The sequence below is a fragment of the Elgaria multicarinata genome, chromosome 19 (genome assembly GCF_023053635.1).
Source record: "Elgaria multicarinata webbii isolate HBS135686 ecotype San Diego chromosome 19, rElgMul1.1.pri, whole genome shotgun sequence".
Classification (NCBI taxonomy): domain Eukaryota; kingdom Metazoa; phylum Chordata; class Lepidosauria; order Squamata; family Anguidae; genus Elgaria; species Elgaria multicarinata.
In genome coordinates this window covers 12,445,677-12,466,284 of record NC_086189.1, presented here as the reverse complement: position 1 = coordinate 12,466,284, position 20,608 = coordinate 12,445,677, and the positions used below count along the sequence as shown (strand labels likewise).

General features: G+C 45.2%; 1 protein-coding gene across 1 annotated transcript in view; it reads left to right on the top strand.

Annotated features, from left to right (window-relative positions):
* CACNA1B (calcium voltage-gated channel subunit alpha1 B) overlaps window positions 1-20,608 on the top strand; it is a 292,665-nt gene that overhangs the window by 204,056 nt on the left and 68,001 nt on the right. The window contains exons 25-29 of the mRNA XM_063144790.1: window positions 1,285-1,344; window positions 4,135-4,241; window positions 15,653-15,749; window positions 17,788-17,948; window positions 19,413-19,550. Coding sequence (XP_063000860.1) covers window positions 1,285-1,344; window positions 4,135-4,241; window positions 15,653-15,749; window positions 17,788-17,948; window positions 19,413-19,550 — 563 coding nt within the window. The remainder of the gene's footprint in view (window positions 1-1,284; window positions 1,345-4,134; window positions 4,242-15,652; window positions 15,750-17,787; window positions 17,949-19,412; window positions 19,551-20,608) is intronic.

Below are 20,608 nucleotides of genomic sequence, written 5' to 3'. Positions count from 1 at the left end.
ACACTTGCAAAGAGGACTGTTGCCTTTTGTCTAACTATGGAAATGTGTATTGGGATATGATGGTCTAATATTTACAACCTTATTTTAGTTATTGCCAGACTGGGCTTCTGGCCAATAACCTTATAACAGAGTTTTGCAGCGGTTTCCAGCAAAGTCAGCACAGACACAGATTAAGACTGAGACTTTCAGTAGGTTTAAAGAAACCTTTACTGGCATATAAAAATAAAATTTAGTTATGGCAATCACAAATACAAATACTTACATACGGTCAGTCAATACAGCTCTGATAGAGCGATCATTTCTGATACATGTACATGGGAATACATTCCTTTTTATAGGCTAACTGTACAGTGATGCAACTGCTTGCAATCCCTTAATTGAAACAATCAAGTTACCAATTATTCAATCATGACATCAATGTCCAGGTGCAACGTTGACCTTTAGGTTTTCTGCTGAGTCTTCTGATTCCTCCAGCTCCTCAGCAATTAGTAAATCCCTGGAAACATAACCAGGATCCATTCCAGGATCCAACAATGTGCGTGTGTGTGGCTTACCTGTAACTGTGGTTCTTCGTGTGTTCATCTGTGAACTCACAAAAACCACTCCCTTCCCTGCTTTGACGTCTAGCCCTCAAAATGTCCTCTGCTGTGGCAGATTCGAACTGAGTGGCAGGCCAGAGCCATGCCTGGAAAAGCACAGATTGGTAAACACCACCTAAGCACTGTCCTGAATGACTGTTCTGTGCAGTCATGTTCTGAATGACTGTTCTGTGCAGGCACATAACCCATATGTGTGAGTTCACAGAAGGTCTCTCAAAGAACCACAGTTACAGGTAAGCAATCTGTCCGCACAGTATGCTGGAACCTTAGGCCCCACGCCTTTGGCCTCACCCACCCCACCACTGCAGTGACCTTCTCCGAAATTAAATTCTGCCCTCAGGCTGTTTTATAGTCCTTCCTGTTGAGGGAAGCCAAAGCAGAGGCTTCCAGAAGCCTTTGCAGCATAAAGAGATGCTCCAGACAACAGCTCTGGTAGTCCATTACATAGAGCGACTGTGCATGGACTCCTGATTCTAGCCCTGACAGCCCCTGGCATTCTCTGAGCAAAGCCTGCCTCTGATTTTAATTGAGACACCACATGGATTCCTAAGAGAAACCCCTTTGGATCCTTAAGCTGTCGTAATAAACCAATTCTGTCTCTGTAGAAGCTTTGCATTTTCTCTGCTGCTTTTGTCCAGATGAAATTCACACTGCCTCCTTTCAAACTTCTCATTCTGATTTTTAGGCCCTCAAGTACCTGGATTATATATTTACAGGTGTCTTTACGTTTGAGATGGTGATAAAGGTAAGAATCTCTTTCCATTAGGAATGTAGGAAGATGCCTTAGACTGAGTCAGACCACCTAGCCCAGTATTTCCAACACTGACCGGTAGTAATTCTCCAGGATTTCAGGCATGAATTTTTCCAGCCCTACCTGGAGATGTCAGGGATTGAACTTGGGGTTTTCTGCTTGCAAAATATGTGCTCTATCACACTGAGCCACGGCCCCTCCCAGAGTGCATAAGGTTCTTTGCACTAACGTTATCTCCTGTTATTGGTTTATTTTTGGTTGATCACGTCATTACTAACCATAGTTAAAATAGTTCTTTACCATCATTAAAGAATCAGTATGAAAGAGACTGTTAATGGAGAAATTGATACATCAGTTGAGACATTCAGGATTCTAGACGTTCTTACCTGGGAGTAAGTACCATTAAAATCAGTGGGGCTGATTTCTGAGTAGAAACGTTTAAGCTTGCCCTTTCAAAAGGTCAAAATAAGTCTGAGGAATTTAGGACTCCATGGTTTCCCTTTAATTTGGGAGGGTTGCCATTTGTCAAGCATCACTTAGAATCATAGAATAGCAGAGTTGGAAGGGGCCTACAAGGCCATCGAGTCCAACCGCCTCCTCAATGCAGGAATCCACCCTAAAGCATCCCTGACAGATGGTTGTCCAGCTGCCTCTTGAAGGCCTCTAGGGTGGGAGAGCTCATGACCTCCCTAGGTCACTGGTTCCATTGTCGTACTGCTCTAATAGTCAAGAAGTTTTTCCTGATGTCCAGCCGGAATCTGGCTTCCTGTAACTTGAGCCCATTATTCCGTGTCCTGCACTCTGGGATGATCAAGAAGAGATCTTGGCCCTCCTCTGTGTGACAACCTTTCAAGTCTTTGAAGAGTGCTCTCATGTCTCCCCTCAATCTTCTCTTCTCCAGGCTACACATGCCCAATTCTTCCAGTCTCTCTTCATAGGGCTTTGTTTCTAGACCCCTGATCATCCTGGTTGCCCTCCTCTGAACACGCTCCAGCTTGTCTGCGTCCTTAAACAGTTCTGGGGCGTTTAAATGATCAAAAAGGTTTCTGTGAGCAGTGGCCCTCATCATTAGTGTTTTTATATATTTGGAAATACGCAGTCTAAGAAATCGGCCACATATTTAAGGAATAACTTTCAAACATGGCTGGGGAAAAGTAAAAATTGAACTGGTGGCAGGACTAATCCTTTGCTCTGTCTATTTGTGTTTTATGGTTTTAAGACTTGTTTTGTGAACTGCCCTAAAAATTCAGCTATTGGGCAGTATAGAAATATAAATAACAGCAGCAGCAACAACTCAATACTGAGTGGGGATGAAGAAGAAATTAATCCAACACTGAGTTGTGATGGAGGGAAAAATTGTTCAGTTCATGCTCTAATAGAAACTGAACAAATTCATGTATTGATTCTCCCGAACCAATACACGAACCAATTATACCTCAATAGTCATACTTTTCCGAATTTGCGATGAGGTTCTTCAATGAAAAATGCACATACAAAAATGCATACATTACTGAAATTAAACACAAAAGTGTATTATATTAGGGAAATTGCTTGCCAAAAATTTGTATATTCGGCCAAAAATTGTGCGTAAAAATCTGTACGTTAGGAGAAATGCACACACAAACGCATTACGGTGGTGGCCAAAATTGTGGACACTTTTTGAAATGTTCATGTTTTGCAACTTTGCATGCTTATAGAAAATGTTCTGTTTCACAAAATTCAAATGTTTATATATCAATTGAAAGAGAATGTAATGCTGAATTCAATACAAAAAAACAGAATGCAGATATCTGCAGTACAAAAAAGTTATGCTTACTTTAGTGTAAAACAAACACAGGTGTGATTGAGTGAAGAAGCGGATTGGAACTGCAAACCCTACTGGCCAATCACAGTCCTTGTTCTGGGGACCAATCCCATGGCAGTAGCTGCGATACATCATGTTTCAAGTTGGGGAAAGTCAATATGCTTTTTTCTGTAACTGAAGTGCAATTGCAGATTGTGTGAATATTTGAAGTATTTCTCCAATTAAAAGTGTATGTACATACATCATAAATAGAGCAACAGCACACACAAAAAAGAAGAGTGGATTGGACACCCAGGAAAAGAATCAGGATTGTTGTATTACCCTATTTCTTCGATTCTAAGACACACTTTCCCCCCCATATAAACATCTCTAAAAATGGGGTGCGTCTTAGAATCGCGGGTGTGTCTTAGAGGTTTTTTTCCCCTGTTGGTGGTACTGAAATTAGTGTGCGTCTTACAATCGATGGCATCTTACAATCGAAGAAATACGGTATGTGAATCAGGTCTTTCAATGGATTTGAATTTCGTGAAACAGAACATGTTCTATAAGCACGCAAAGTTGCAAAACGTGACAATTTCAAAAAGCGTGCACAATTTTGGCCACCGCTGTAGTGCTGGGCTTTTTTTTTAAAAAAAATTGCCAACTGATGCAGAAATGGGTCAAATTGAACTTAAGGTTGGAAAAAGAGAAAGCAATGCTGGGGAAAAACAGTCCATCCCTATCACTGAGTTAGAAAAAGGCAGAGTGATGCAATGCCCAGCCACGATTCTCTATGAGTGCAGGACGGAGTTGTTCTAGGCCTTGTTGTCTTTATAGTGAAACCCCTCTTGGAAGACAGAGTAGAAGATCTGTTCAGTTTTAAAACAGCAGTACCAATCAGGAATGCCATGGCGTGTTGTCCCCCTAGGCTTTTTTCTATCTCTGTCTGTTTTCTTCCTGTAGGTCTCATATCTTTTGCTCTGCTTTTGCTTTCTCCAAAGATGATTGATCTCGGCCTGCTGCTTCATCCTGGCGCCTATTTCCGCGACCTCTGGAACATCCTGGATTTTATTGTGGTCAGTGGGGCTCTTGTAGCCTTCGCCTTTTCGTAAGTAGCTTTTCTTTACGGGCTCTGATTTCCTGAGCTGGAAAGCGGCGGCACTGAATTGGAAATGCCGCTGATTCGCCAGTTGCTTTTCCCGGAAAGGCGTTTCATAGTCAACAATCCCCGTGTAGATTTGGTGACTCAAAAGCGTGCACATCCCGAAGGGAAGTTTCCCCTTTTGCCTGGTTTTAGGTGTGTGTCTGTCACGAGATGCGGAGAATTTCTTGTCCCTTTTCGTAACTTGGAAGTTGTTGGACTCCTCTAAGGGTTTGCGGGCATCACACTGTTGGCCCTGAAAGAGGCTGGACCTTTATGAGCACTCAGATAGAGCGCTAAGAGTAAACAACAGTTTTCTGGCTGGGCGTTCAAGGACAGGGAGTCCCTTTCCCATCCAAGAGCTAGGGAACATTCTTCTCCTGCTCTTACCTTGTCTTGCTACATGTCAGCTAGTTAGCCCCAAAAGTGCGTACCTGGGTCAAACGTTTTCATTTGTTGCTTAATGAATTCCAGCCTTGGTGCTTCTTGATGTTGCCTTCTCACATGTTTTTCAGGGGTATTGGGAGCCCCCTTCCCGAAAATTAGGCCTTCACAGCACATACGTGTGACCTCCAGTGCCTTCTCATCTTAATTGCACACTCAGCTCAGGGATCTAACGCTTAAGGGATGGTTTGGATGCATTCTGGAGGCGAAGGCTATCCATGGCTACTAGCCCTTGAGGGTTGTGTGCTAACTCCAGTATTCAAGGCAGTAAGCCTGTGGGCAGCAGTTGCTGGGGAACATGGGTGGGAGGGTGCTGTTGAACCATGTCCTGCTTTGTGGGACCCTGGTCGTCAACTGATTGGCCACTGTGTGAACAGAGTTCTGGACTAGATGGACCCTTGGTCTGATCCAGCAGGGCTATTCTGATGTTCTTATGGTCTTTTCCCCACCCCGCCCCATGCTTTTTCATTTCCCTGTGGGAGATCATAGAATCATAGAATAGTAGAGTTGGAAGGGGCCTCTAAGGCCATCGAGTCCAACCCCCTGCTCAATGCAGGAATCCACCCTAAAGCATCCCTGACAGATGGTTGCCCAGCTGCCTCTTGAAGGCCTCTAGTGTGGGAGATCAACCCACTTGGATTGCTAGGTCCTCATAACATCTCGTAACATGTGGACTTGTGACTGGCCTTCCCCAGCTCCCAAGATGGGCACATCCTCTTCCCTGATCCCATTCCCTAATCCCCAACCACCATCGATAGGTACTTCCCCCAGCTTTTGTACAGTTTCCCCCCATTATAAAAGGTTGAAATACCCTTCCTAAGGCTGAAAGAGGTTCAGCACTCCTGTAATAGAACAATAGGAGGCTGTTGTCTCAGCAGGGAGCTAAAGGCAACTGTAGGCTGAAAGTGTTGTCAGCTTTGCCCCTCCTGAAGCAGCTGACTGGGCTGTTAAAGGTCCCTTGTCCTAATTTTGTAGTTTGAGACGTCTCTGCGGACTCATCCTCTGAGCCAGTGAGTGATAGCAGGGCTGCCTGGGAGGTCCCTATATAAAGCAGTGACTGTCCTACCCCTGAGAAAGTAGCCTATGTTTTACCAATATCAGAATCCTCTGCTGCGGGCTGGGTGTCATGACAATGAGTAACTGAAATTCCATTGATTTCAGTGGTTTGCTCTAAGCATGGACTCGATGGCCTTGTAGGCCTCTTCTGACTCAACTATTCTATGATTCTTGACCAAGTCTGGATCCAACCCCAATCTCTAAGAAAGGAAGGGAAATTCTCTGGGAGACAGTATAAGTTGTCAGGTCTTCTAACTTGTTGCTGCTGCTATCTTTGCAACAAGAGGCAGACCACAATAAATTCCCATGGAACCCGCCTATCCCTTACGTGGGTTTGGAGAGTATAGCACAAACATAACAGACATTTCCTTCCCAATAAAGGATGTGTGAGTCACAACCTGAAATTACAGAACATAATCATGAGTGTGTGTCTATAGACAGATAGATAGATAGAGGATGGCTTGGAGTTGCTCATAAGGATTGTAAACTTTGTCAAATAATCCACGGTAGGTCGCTTAATGGCAGTGTGCATGTTTTTGTTGTTTAATTTGGTTTTAATCATCAAAGCGGCAACAAACACATCCAAGCAATTTAACTTACTATGCGTGTCTCATTCTGGGACACTGTGTTGAAAAACACCATCAGTCCTGCATTTGTGCACTCAGAATCAAATGGGCTCTGCATCCTTTGACCTTGTGTCTTCGGAGGGCTTTTTCCCATACTTTGTTACTGTGCAGATTTCTGGAATATTTTCCATCGAGGGGTTTTACAAACGGCTCCCTGAGTTCAGCTTGGTGGCAGCTTTTACTTTCTTAGCAACTCATGCCATGTTGTCAGGGTCTGGGGCGTGGGAGGCAAGGCCTCACCACAGGAACGCTGGGGCCGGGATGGACGGCTGTGGAACCGGCAAACAGAGCCCAGGCAGGGCCGGAGGCAAAAGGCAATGTCCAGATGCAAGCAAGGTTCAGAGTCCAGAGTTAAACAGAGTCCAGGAAGGGCCAGAGGCAAGAGGTGTGGTCAGCCTGTTCCTGTCTCCTCCATAAATTTGTCCAATCCTCTTTTGAGTCCATCTAAGTCCGCTGCCATCACAATATTTCCTGGTACTGAATCCCACAGTTCAACTACACGCTGTGTGAAGTCTCTTCTTTTGTCTGTCACCCGACTCCCACCGTGCGGCTTCATTGCGTTCTGGTACGATGAGACAGGGAGAAGAGCATATTATTTGCATCCACGGTAGTCACTTCGGTTTCTTCTTTTCGGCACAAACCGCAGCACCGTGTGGCATATCGAGTCACGTACATCTCAACGTTGCGAGATGCTCTGCGGAGAGACAGCGAGTCACTCGAGGGCACCCCGTCAGCTTTTACGGCTGAGCAGGGATTGCAAGAGCGCACTCCCACCAACGCCACCCACCACCCAAACTCTCAGCCACTCCGTCGTGCGAGCAGAAATTGCTTAAGACGTTTCATGCTATTTGGGGGCCGATGGAAATCTACAAAGCATGCCAAACCTAGCAAGACAGGTGGTTTGTCAAAGATTTCCAGCCTGATGTTGGAGCAGAGGCGGGGATACCTTTCTGAGATTTTGTCTGTATTGTTAAATAATCTCCCATGGGAGACGTGCTTTAGAACAGCCCAGTTGCTAAGCATTGTTCTTGCTAAGCGTTATGGACTGGATCTGGATTTAGAGCAGATATCTAAGAAAAGGGACTTAAGTAAGTCATTGATTTCCATGGGTCTACTTTAAGCATGAGTAAATCTGGATCCAATCCTATGTGTTTCCTGATTCCTACTTAATACCAAGAGGGATGGATTGCCTCCCCACAGAAAGATTGTATATTAACTTGGTCTCATAAAATTTGCCAAGTTTATTCCCTCAACTTTATTTATTGTGAACAGTGGTTTTCGGCGATGCACCTTTTCCCAGACAGCTATGGCACCTGGAAACCAGACCACTAAATTAAAAAAAAAAACATTGATTCTTAGAGCGTTGCCAGAAACCTAGCTTGTCATTGCATAACAGAAGGATACACATCTCTGTCCTTCCCTGTCGTGCACCTCTCCGTGTTTGCTTCTTTGTATCATAGAATCATAGAATAGTAGAGTTGGAAGGGGCCTACAAGGCCATCGAGTCCAACCCCCTGCTCAATGCAGGAATCCACCCTGAAGCATCCCTGACAGATGGTTGTCCAGCTGCCTCTTGAAGGCCTCTAGTGTGGGAGAGCCCACAACCTCCCTAGGTAGCTGATTCCACCGTCGCACTGCTCTAACAGTCAGGAAGTTTTTCCTGATGTCCAGCCGGAATCTGGCTTCCTTTAACTTGAGCCCGTTATTCCGTGTCCTGCACTCTGGGAGGATCGAGAAGAGATCCTGGCCCTCCTCTGTGTGACAACCTTTCAAGTATTTGAAGAGTGCTATCATGTCTCCCCTCCATCTTCTCTTCTCCAGGCTAAACATGCCCAGTTCTTTCAGTCTCTCTTCATAGGGCTTTGTTTCTAGACCTCTGATCATCCTGGTTGCCCTCCTCTGAACACGCTCCAGCTTGTCTGCATCCTTCTTGAATTGTGGAGCCCAGAACTGGACGCAATACTCTAGATGAGGCCTAACCAGGGCCGAACAGAGAGGAACCAGTACCTCACGTGATTTGGAAGCTATACTTCTATTAATGCAGCCCAAAATAGCAAATTCAAAAACATATATGTCCAGTGCCTAGGATTATTATTACAGATTTTTATTTTTTTTAGGGATGCTCGATCCACATTTCAAAACAAACCAGCCTGTTTCTCACTGCCGTGACCAATGTCGGAACCTAGTTATCCTTCAGATTTCGCACTTCTCTGAATGCTGCAATCCAACTTTTGGCTCAAAGATTGGACCAAAATGCATACGAACGTGTGTATTTGGGGATAAACTATGTATCGACATGCATACTTACAGAGAGAGAAAATATTTAGAAATATGTATCGTTTGAGGGGGAAAAAAACATTCCAAAATGTTTTTAAGTATACATAGGGTAACCATATGAAAAGGAGGACAGGACTCCTGTATCTTTAGCGGTTGTATTGAAAAGGGAATTTCTGCAGGTGTCATTTGTATATATGGGGAACCTGGTGAAATTCCCTCTTCATCACACCAGTTAAAGCTGCAGGAGCTATAGTAGAGTGACCAGATTTAAAAGAGGGCAGCTTTAACTGTTGTGATGAAGAGGGACTTTCACCAGGTTCTCCATCTATACAAATGACACCTGCAGAAATTCCCTTTTCAATACAACTGTTAAAGATACAGGAGCCCTGTCCTCCTTTTCATATGGTCACCCTAGTATACATTTCCATTGAGATCTTCTTCTTTTTTTTAAGAGATGGGCAGATAGGAAAACAGGATGGAACAGACTTCTGAATAAACACATGTGAAACTGACATGGACCGGAAATAGTACCGGTCCATCCCTCCCTATTTCTACCCCTTTCTCCAAGGACCTCTGGGTGGCATGCATAGTTGGTCCAATCTCCCTGTATCTTCACAAAACATAGCTTGGTGCCTAACCATTGGGCAGGGAGGAAATATCACCCAGTGTGCATTTCACAACCCATGCAGGGATTCAAAGACAGGCCTTCCCAGTCCCAGGTCCAGCACGCTAACCCCTACACCAGAAACATTTGGACCGTGTTCTAAAGACTGCACAATATTCCTGCCTTCCCTCTGCCACCATCAACTGAAAGTGGGCTTTGGCCCTGCCCTTTGAAAGGTGGCTACGCACGGACGCCGACGTTTTACTTCCGTTCGCTTTGTGGAAATGGAGGGCTGGAGGGTTGGGTTTCTTCGGCGTACGCTCTGTGTGATTTTGCTTTGGGGTTGCTGTGTAGATGTGCACTTCTTTCTTGCCACTGACACTGTGCTCTTTCTCTGTCTTTCTCTCACTGGGATCTTCTCTGTAGGAGTTTCATGGGGTAATACATTATTGTTGTCCCTTGTGGCCTTGTTATTGCCTGCCACGTTCACCCGGCCACCGTCCCGACGATCCGTGTTTCACTCATTCCATTGTACTGTCCTCGCCTGTGCCATTACTCATCACCTGGAGACATTGCCTTTCCTTGACTATCAGATCTCATTTTACCTCCCGTTTGCTTTAGATAGACCAACAAAGCCAAATCTTCAGAGCTGCCATATGCAATCTGTTTGCGTCATCACAGCAAGGGCTGTTTGAGACAACACCGCCTTGATCTGTGCTGTATACTGTTCTGGCTAGAGGGAAGCTTTCAAATTATGTCCTGGGGAACCCTGGAGTCCAACAGAAAGCTAACCAAGGCTCTTCATTGAGACACACGGACCCTGTTCAGACGACACGCTAAGCCACGGAGGTTAAGCATTTTGAGCTAAACTTTATGGCCTAGGGTGTCGTGCAAACCATTCCTAATCATGGCGGCTACATAACTACAGTTTAAATGCACTCACTAAGCATTTGCTGCGAAAGGGTTAATGGCCTAACCATGGCTGAGTTACACATTCTTACTGACATTCCCTTGCGATGCACAACTGCAGGAGATTCTTGGTTGGGTTCTAAGGCATACTGTTGACCTTCCCTTACAACACACAAGATTGTTGGCCGTGTTCTATGGTATATGGCTGACATTCACCTGCAATGGACGGCTGTAGTGGATTACTGGCTCTGTTTTAGGAAGCGGGGGGATATTGAGGTGCAGCCAGACAAGTGCTCCAAAATATGCCCTGTGGGCTGGCTTCACGGCACTGGGTTGGGACTGTCCCTCCCTCTGCCGCGGCTTCAGGTTGCCTTCCGCCTGGGAACGCCCCGGAGTGGCCTCAAGTGAGGACAGACCGGCAGATTGTAAGCTAGAGGGTTATGATTCATTTCTAAGCCAGTCCTGGAGTCTTTCTGGCTGAAGAGCACAGTATGAACACTGTCGATAAATACATTCCTGCCAGGGAGATTCTCCTATCCCCTTCCTGACCCTTTCACCACTACAGTGGAAATGGGAGCACGCTTTCCACACAAACACGACTTCAGTGTAGGGTGAGAGCAAAGCCCATTCGTTATACCACAGTGCGCGTGTGTGTGTGTTTGTGTTGATACCTCAAGCAAAAGCAGTTGGAGAAAAGCGTTCAGTGACGTGAAAAGAAGGGAGAAATTAATACTCAGGATGCTGAACGTTTTAATGTAGATGGTAAAGCCCAACGCATTCCGGCCTGTACCTTTTCAAGGCCTTCTTCAGGGGGCTGCAAACATTTAAAATACATACTACGAAACATGGTAGGAACAACATGTAAGAAAAGGGTAGCTTTATTATAAAAGGAGATTGACATATTGCCCCAGGGGGATATGTACATATGTACATTTTTAAATCATTCTTCAAGTTCATGATAAGGCAAAGTGCTCTTATCTTATACAAGCGCAATAATCTAGACAGGAAGTGAGCCGTGCATGAACCGCTCGATTCTCAAACCCCCATGAGATGGAGGAGATCTTCAAAGTTTCCAAAAGGGCTGGCAAAGAAGGGATGGATTTCTGCATTTCTGTGCTGTCTGCCGAGCAACGGGGCTTCCCTTTCTTCATGGCCAGCATAAAACTGCAGTGTGCGCTCTTAATTTTCTGCAGCTCTCCACGGAGGAGAAGTCCATACAGATAATAATAATAATAATAATAATAATAATAATAATAATAATAATAATAATTTATTTCTTACCCGCCTTTCCAATTGGATTGAGGCGTAGAGCAACAACAAACATAAAATACTGATTAAAAACATGGTATACACTGTTTAAAAAGCATCCTAAAAACATACTAAAATATCCTAAAATTCCACTGGATAGGCCTGCCGGAAGAGATCAGTCTTGACAGCTTTCTTGAATGCTAAAAGACTGTCAAGCTGATGAGTCTCCTCCAGCAGGCTATTCCAGAGTCTGGGAGCAGCAGAAGAGAAGGTCCTCTGGGTTATGGTTGTCAGCCTAGTCTTTGCTGACTGCAGTAGATTCTTCCCAGAGGACCTGATTGTATGGGAGAAGGCGATCCCGCAGGTAGCCTGGACCCAAACCATGTAGAGCTTTAAAGGTGATAACCAACACTTTATACTTCACCCGGAAACTAATTGGCAGCCAAACTAATTGGCAGCAGATCAAGAGGCATTGCCCAGGAAAAGACAATGCCGATCTGTTTGCCTGTTCTGCATACTTATCCTCCATTCTGAGTGTCAGAAAGTGAAGGTGTGTCTGGGCACATGCATCCAGCATAATTGGGGTGGAAGACCCATTAACAATGAACCATATTTCCCACCCCAACATTGTTCAGGGAAATCAGGCAAGGCGGTTTGGCTGTTCCAGCAGCTTTAAATTGGGCATTCTACTCCTCCCTCTGCCAGAATGTCTAATGATATCATGACTCAATGTGGCTTCACAAAGAGACCGTCTGATTCACTGAGCAGCCATTTCAATAGCTATCCAGGCTATCGTCTCTATTTTACTCATCTTTTTTTAAAAAATGCTGTCCTATTTATTTAGATATTTATAAGCCATCATCCTGGACGACGTCTGCCCAAAGCAGCAGATACATTACACAACATTTTTAATTTAATAGTATATAAATGTCAAATGCAAAAAAGCCCACAGTACCTTAAAATATAATTTAGCCAGTCTTAAAAACAAACCAACAAAAAATATTCCAGAGCCTCAGTAATAAAACACCCCTAAAACAGCATTATGAAACACATAAATCCAAAACAGGTGTGTCCTCAAAGCCTTTTTAAATCCCACTGCTGAGAGGGGACAATACTGCATATCTGTTGGGAGGAAATTTCATAAGCTAAGGGCCACTATTAAGAAGGCCCTGTCCCTAATCTAAGGCCATAGCTAGACCTAAGGTTTATCCTTGGATCGTCCAGGGGTCAAACCTGTTCATCTAGGTGACACACAGGGGATCCAGTGCTCAGGCAGGGGCGAACCCTGGATGATCCCAGGATAAACCTTAGGTCTAGCTGTGGCCTAACTGATCCTAAAGGTGAGCCAGCAAGACTACCAAAGCATGGGAAGAGTGTTTTCACAGCTGTATTTCACAGCTTGTGGATTTGAGGCAGCTATACTTATTAGCAGCACGCGTTGATGCGTTCTGTGACATCAGGAAACCTGTTACGGTCTGGTGACATCAAGGCCTGCTAAAACTGAACCCGTCGACTTAAAATTTGTTCGTTAGGTTTACAATAGGAAGGAAAGGAAAGGAACCTCTCGTGCAAGCACTGAGTCATTACTGACTCTTGGAGGGACGCCAGCTTTCGTTGACGTTTTCTTGGCAGGCCTTATAGCGGGGTGGTTTGCCGTTGCCTTCCCCGGCCGTGATTACCTTTCCCCCAGCTAGCTGGGTACTCATTTTACCGACCTAGGGAGGATGGAAGGCTGAGTCGACCCGAGCCGGCTGCCTGAAACCAGCTTCCGCTGGGATCGAACTCAGGCCGTGGGGAGAGTTTCGGCTGCAGAAACTGCTGCTTTACTGCTCTGCGCCACATTCACACACACAAAACCCCTTCCTTTTGATGGGCGTATTTATGTTCTCCTGGGCCATTCTGAGCCGACTTGGCATATATTCCTTTAGAAGAGGAGATGGGGAAGGAAGGCAAACTTTTTTCCTTCCATTCCCGAGGTCAATATTGAAGCAAAGAGCATCCTTTGCTTTGGAAGTGAACTGTCCTTGCACATGACAATCAAGGAATGCCACGCCCTCTGCCATCCATACCTCCGCCACAATCACACCACCCCTCCAAATCTCCACATCTGCATGCACAGCCCAGAACCTCAACACCGCTTATCACTACAGGCATGTAATACCGCGTGCATATTACATGGTTCAGCATGGTTTGCGTGGCATGCAGTCTCAAGAGGAAACCGGGGAGTGTCCGGGAGATGAAAGAAAAGCTGTCGGTCAGATCAAGGGAGGCGTTGCTACCCGCTGGCCACACATCATACTCTGCTCTGGCTTTCTCCAAAGCTGGTGCTCTCCAGATGTGTTGGACCACAACTCCCATCAACCCCATGGGGATGATGGGATTTGTGGCCCAACCCAGGAGTTACCAGTTGGGAAAGGCTGTTCTGCTCTCGCTTCCTTTCTCCAGGGGGAGCTTTTTCCCTTGCGACAGATCCTTCGGAGCGGACGTAGCTCACCAAAGTATCCGGGGAGGGAAGTTTAAAATATTTAAAGGGAGGGTGTGTTCTGAATCTTGATGTCCCCCCACTTATATCTCCTTCCACTGAGAACTGCCGCTGGTGGTGTAGTTAGATGATTTCAGACCCCGGACTTAATGGTCCCATGGGCATTACCTTCTTTAGATGATAATGTGTATTACTTCACTTACGTCAAAATGCGGTAAGGAATTCTTGCTGGGTGTCATGTCTAACCCTACTGCCCCTGTTTCGGGAAACCAGCCTGTCCCAGTGTGGGAGGAAGCTCTCACGGGCGATTCCCCAGCTGGGAGTCAGCCCTCTCCAGAGCTTATCTCCTCAAGGCCAAATCCTACACACTCGGTGGGAAGTGTGCCTTCTTCCAGAGGTGAGTGTCCCGACAAGCTAGCTGATGCTAGGGTCCGCCGGAAGCTCAAACGCACGGTGCGGAAGGCAGGCGTGGGAATGTCGGTTCAATTACACCAGAGCCTGCCTCCGTTTGGGAAGTGGCTTCCTATTCTTCTTGAGCGGACAATTGTCTTGCTTAGTTTGCATAGTTTTGCCTAGGGGGACGTTTCCAAGAGGTTCGACTCTATTCAGGTAGAAGAGACGTTTGTTGCTTAATAAAAGCTTTGTAGATTACTTAGCAAGCCTCGTCATTTGCCTCCCATCGAAAGCAGGAGTGTTCTGAGAAACACGACACTGGGTTCGGGGTCCCTCCTGCTTCGTTCCGTTGAGTAGGCCCTTGACTGACTGCAACTGTGCTTCCTGTCGGAAATCCATTCCGCCTCTTGCTTATGTTTCATCAACCATCTAGGCATGGATGGCAAGCAGAGGCTATCATGGGCCTGGCGTGTGCGCCCGTGGGGAGAGCCTTCTTGCTTAGCAGCAGCACAAATCTAAAGACAAGCGATGTGCTGCCTAAATTAAAGCGATTAGACTTACTCCAACATTGTCATAAAATAAAAACTGAATGTCAAACGTTCTTTTAAAGGCGTGCCCATTGAATAGGTGCTTGTCAGTCATCCTGGTGCCTTTACATTCATTGGCTGGAACACTAGAAGGCGGGGGCAGAGTTCTATTTGCATGGGTTTCCGTGTAGGAAAGGAACTTACTCTTTTTCTGTGTGTGCTTGTTTTGACAGCAAAAGCTGAACAACCAAAGGGGGCTGAAGGATCTCAGTGGGGGTGGGGGTGGGGGTGCTCCCATGACGACGACCCCATATTGTGCTCTCTGCTTCTTTTCCACACCATCGTGGTAGAAAAGAAGATTTGCCTGCATTTTGCTGTGTTAGGCCGTTTCTACACCTGCCTTTTCCCCTGGGATCATCCCGGGATCATCCCTGTGCATGCAAATGACAGGGGATCCCAGGAGCAGGCCGGGATGATCTCTCCGTTTTCCTGGGATAATCCTCAGGTGTAAAAAGAGCCTTAGTCTGCTGCATCTCTAAGGCAGCCTCCCCCAACCTGGAGATCGCCTTCAGATGTTGTTGAATCCCAACTCCCGTCGTGTCTGGCCCCTGGTTAGGGATGATGGGAGCTGCAGTCCAATGCATCTGGAGGGGTCCAGTTTGGGGAAGGCTGATGGAAGGGTACCAGGGCAAATGCCGTTGGGGAGGGCAGCCTAGACCTTCGGTGGAGATCTTCCAAGCAAGGGGGGCTTTTGACAGAGTCCTTCAAGAACCAAAGGCCTTCCTTTGTCGCTCTCGTGCTCTCTCTTGCAGAGGTAACAAAGGTAAAGATATCAACACCATCAAGTCCCTGCGAGTGTTGAGGGTCCTTCGGCCTCTGAAGACCATTAAACGCCTGCCAAAGCTGAAGGTAAGACGTAGTCCTGCTCCCCCGGCTAAGGATTACTGCCTCTTGCCTCTCCTGAAACTCCTTCCAATGAATGGTGTGGCCTCACCCTAGATCATTAAAAAGATTGCTTATGTAGAACATGGTGTATACTGACGACACTCTATCAATAACCGGAAATCACCTCCTCCTTTTGCCAGAAAGGCCTCGTGAATTTCGTATTACAGCTTTCCAGCTAAACACTGCCTGGATAACATTCTTTTTTGGCAGCTTATATGATGTCAGTTTTGCCAAGGCATAATATTACACTCCTATAAATATGCACCCGTCGCCTTTGCTCTGTTGTGCAGAGGTCGTGAACATTTCAAGCCAACAACGTAAAATACTATGATGACAAAGCAGGAGAATCCCGGTAGTCCTATATATTAATAGTGAACTCATTCTCCAAGTCTGGATCTTTATTTTTTATTTATTTATTTAAGGATTTTTATGCCGCCATTCAGCCAAAAAAGGCTCTCACGGCGGCTTACAAAAGTATTTCTTGACAGTCCCTGCCTACAGGCTTACAATCTAAAAGACATGACACAAAAGGAAAGGGGATTGGGAGGGAGGAGGAGGAGGGGGGAAAGGAAAGCAAATTCAGGCACTATAATCTTAGTTGGAAAGTTCAGCAGTTACAGTTGACAGCAGGAGGGAGGGGGCTCTCAGCTGGAGCTGGACCCAGGCACGATGGAGAAGTGCCTGGCTGCTGCTTCCTCCCTCACTGGTGGCCTCTGCAGAGACAGTTGGTAGCAGGAGGGAGGGGGCTCTCAGCTGGAGCTGGACCCAGGCACGGTGGAGAGGTGCCTGGCTGCTGCTTCCTCCCTCACTGGTGGCCTCTGCAGAGACAGTTGACAACAGGAGGGAGGGGGCTCTCAGCTGGAGCTGGACCCAGGCACGATGGAGAAGTGCCTGGCTGCTGCTTCCTCCCTCACTGGTGGCCTCTGCAGAGACAGTTGGTAGCAGGAGGGAGGGGGCTCTCAGCTGGAGCTGGACCCAGGCACGGTGGAGAGGTGATTTATGTAGCCAAAATGGCACCGTCAGCACCCAGCAAGGAGGTATCTTCCACCAGATTGGGGGGAACAGAACACCAAACCCAGCCCAATTAAGACTGAGCATGTTCAGCGGACACAGAATCTTGCTGACCGTTGGCAGGGCAGAAAAACAAGTTTCTGATCAAATAAAAAAAAACTATTTTTTTTTCAAAAAAATTGCCATGAAATTACATATGCTTCCCTACTATTAACGTATATGCTTAAAAACCAAGAATTATTGATGTAATAACAAGGGTAGGTACACTTATTGTTACTTTGTAGCTCTCTGATTTATCTTTAAAATGAGACCATGAGCTTCATCCCACGTACCTGTTTCCTTCGAATTATCCCCTACAGCGCTAAGCTGTCGGCGTTGTTGTTGCTAAATCACACCCTGGGCGGCAGCGCTCCTAAGATCCTTTGCAAAGGGTTTAAGGGGGGAAATGTAAAAAAATCATAAAAAATCAACGGATGACCCAATCTGATTCAAATTTGGTATGCTTAAAGCTCTCCTTGATATCTATTACTGTGCCAATTTTGATGTCTTTATCTTTAAAGCTTACGCAGACGTAAGCATTTGTTTAATTTTTCTTTAAACATATCAAATCCTGCTCCTGCGCCCCAGCGGCCACTCGGAAAACAACAAATGATTCGCTCCAAAACTAGTAGCAAAATAGGGTGGGTCTTTTCCCTTTATAGCACAATTAAAGCAGGATGCATAGGAGCGTTTCACAGTCAAAGCAGATTATAAGCTGGAAAACTTTGGACACACAATTTGCACACAATTCGCAGTGATTGCACAGTATAACGCTGGTGTGATAAAGCTGGACCTTCAGATACAGTAAAATCAGAAAGTTAAGGCAGAATGACATGTTGAATTTCCCTTAGGTTATGAATACTCTCTCTCTCTCACTCTCTCTCACTCTCTCTCTCTCTCTCTCTCTGTGTGTGTGTGCGTGTGTGTATGCGTATGCGTGTGTCTCATACAGGCGGTCTTTGACTGTGTGGTGAACTCTCTGAAGAATGTTCTCAACATCCTCATTGTTTACATGCTCTTCATGTTCATCTTCGCTGTCATCGCTGTACAGCTTTTCAAAGGGCGATTCTTCTACTGCACGGATGAGTCAAAGGATTTGGAGAAAGACTGCAGGTACCTAATTGAACATGGTTGTGGTGCAAGAGAAAAAGCTTGGCTGTTTTCTCAAAACTGAGGCTGAAGGAAACACAGGCCTTAGCTCAGCGGTTCTCAACCTGTGGGTCGGGACCCCTTTGGGGGTCGAATGACCCTTTCACAGGAGTCGCCTAAGACCATTGGAAAACACATATTTCCGATGGTCTTAGGAAACTGTATTGACTGAACTATGTCATGTATCATCTTTTGTATTATTAAAGCTATTGTTATGTATTGTTTTCATTAGCAAACCATCCCATGACAATGGATCGTGTAGAGAAGAACGAAAATAATTTTATGGTTGGGGGTCACCACAACATGAGGAACTGTATTAAAGGGTCGCGGCATTAGGAAGGTTGAGAACCACTGCCTTAGCTAGACCTAAGGTTTATCCCGGGATCGTCCCGGGGTCATCCCTGTTCATGTAAATGACACACAGGATATCCCAGGAGCAGGCAGGGATGACCCCGGGACGATCGCGGGATAAACCTTAGGTCTAGCTGAGGCCACATACTCACTAATCCTTTCTGTACCTGTACAGCAAACAGTATTCCTTGAACAAACTCTCAAAGCTGCAGATATGGGTTGCTGCTAGGAATAGGGGAGAATTTTTTTTTGGTGGGGGGGCTTGCATTTTAATGAGAAGCTGCTTAATCTCACACTTTAAACCTATATGACTCTAACTGAACCGAACTTCAGTTATCCTTTGAAATTTGCACTTCTTTGAATTTTGTGATGGAATATTTTACTCAAAAATGCTTATAATCATGAAAATAACATTAAAATGCATTATATTGGGCGTGGGGAGTTGCTTGCAAAATTGCGTAGATTAGGCAAAATGCTTTACAAAATAAAATGTGTGTATCAGGAGGAATTCCCACAAAAATGTGTGTGAATTTTTTGTGTAATTTTTTCTTAGAAAAAATAAATCTCAAGCTGATGTGAAAACAGGACAAACTGACTTTAGGTTTGGAAAAATGAGAAATTGAGCAAAAGTGAAATTGACAGATTTGGCCGAAAGTGAAATTGACAGATCCTAGTTGCAGATTTTCTGAGAGGGCTGTTTCAGAGCTGAGCTTGAGGCAGATGTCAAGAGGAATAAGGATTTAAAAAACATGCACCAAGATCTTTCCATTTCATTTATGAAAACATTACTGAACTTTGTTAAGTTCTTAACAGAAGAACGAACTGAATTAAAATCCTCAGGCGTTGTGATTCAGGAACCAAAACTTACTGCCTGAAATTTCCTTGTCAGCAAGGGATGCATCATCTCACTACCGGCAGAAGCTTTCTGCGTTCCTCTTGGTGTCTGTTGTGCAAGGACTTCAGGAGCCTGGTCACCGCAACCTGGTTGAGGGACCTTAGAGCTAATGAAAATCAAGCCCCATTTCCAGATCTCGTTGGTATTTGGCCTGTTTGAATTCTATGTCCTGCTTCTTCTAGAGGTCAATATCTGGCTTATGTGAAAGACGAGGTGGAGGCTCAGCCCAGGCAATGGAAGAAATATGAATTCCACTATGACAACGTCCTCTGGGCTTTGTTGACACTGTTCACCGTCTCCACAGGAGAGGGGTGGCCGACGTAAGTTTGTTTGACTCCAGACACTATTGGGGCTATTGGCGGTCTTTTACTAGAGTCCTGTAAAGGCAGAAAATGGGGTGGATCACAAAAACGAAATGAGCCATGTGTGGGGATTGTGTTTGGAGCGCAGAGTGAAAGGAGAGAGGAATTGAAGGGAGCATAGAATGACAGTTGTGGGTGGGAATCTGGTTTGTTGAGGGAAGAAGTTGGAGGACAGAGGGAATTAACTCAGTGGAATGGGTTTCGGACAGCAATGGGCAGATGATTCCATTATTATTACATCATTATTCCAGGAAGCCTTTCCTTAATGACCAGTGTACATTTTGCTTCTTTCAAAATTTATTTTAAAGTGTTTTATTCTGTTTTTATTTTATCTTGCACACTGCTCCAAAATTTTCAATGGGGAGCAGTATATACATATGGTAAATAAATTCCAGGCTTGTCAAATCTTTTTATTAGAATTCCAAAATCTACCAACCAGAACCAGATGTAAAAGTCATAAGACTGCACATTACAGAAGAGAGTACCTCTGAACATAGTCAGTGCCTTGGGGTGTTCCCCCCCCCCCCAGTAGTAGAGCTGAATTGAACTCACCTTTGTTTCACACAAAAGGCACACATGTACACCACCCTAAAATCACCTTTGGCGTGAAAGTGCAGTTTATACAATGTATGAAAAAAACAACAACCTCAAAATAAAATCCCACTCCTGTTAATCCAACTTTTTTTTTCTTCACTGCAGCAGCCGAATTTACGTGGATATAGTCATTGTTAAACTATTGGGAGTCAGAAACCCTTGCCAATCTATTGGATGTCACCCAGAGATCTACAATAGACCCCAATCTACCTTTTGTCCACCTCTGGGTTTATTTTTATTTTTTAGAAGATAAAATAGCATTCATTCCAGTTTACTGTGAATATCTTTTCATTGTTCCTCAAATAAACTATTGTCTGATGTTTCATCGTCAGTGAAAGCCACCCTTAAATAGTTTAAGCACTATCGTATACCGGAGGCAAGGAACCGTTGGCCCTCTAGAAGTTGCTGGACTACAGCTTCCA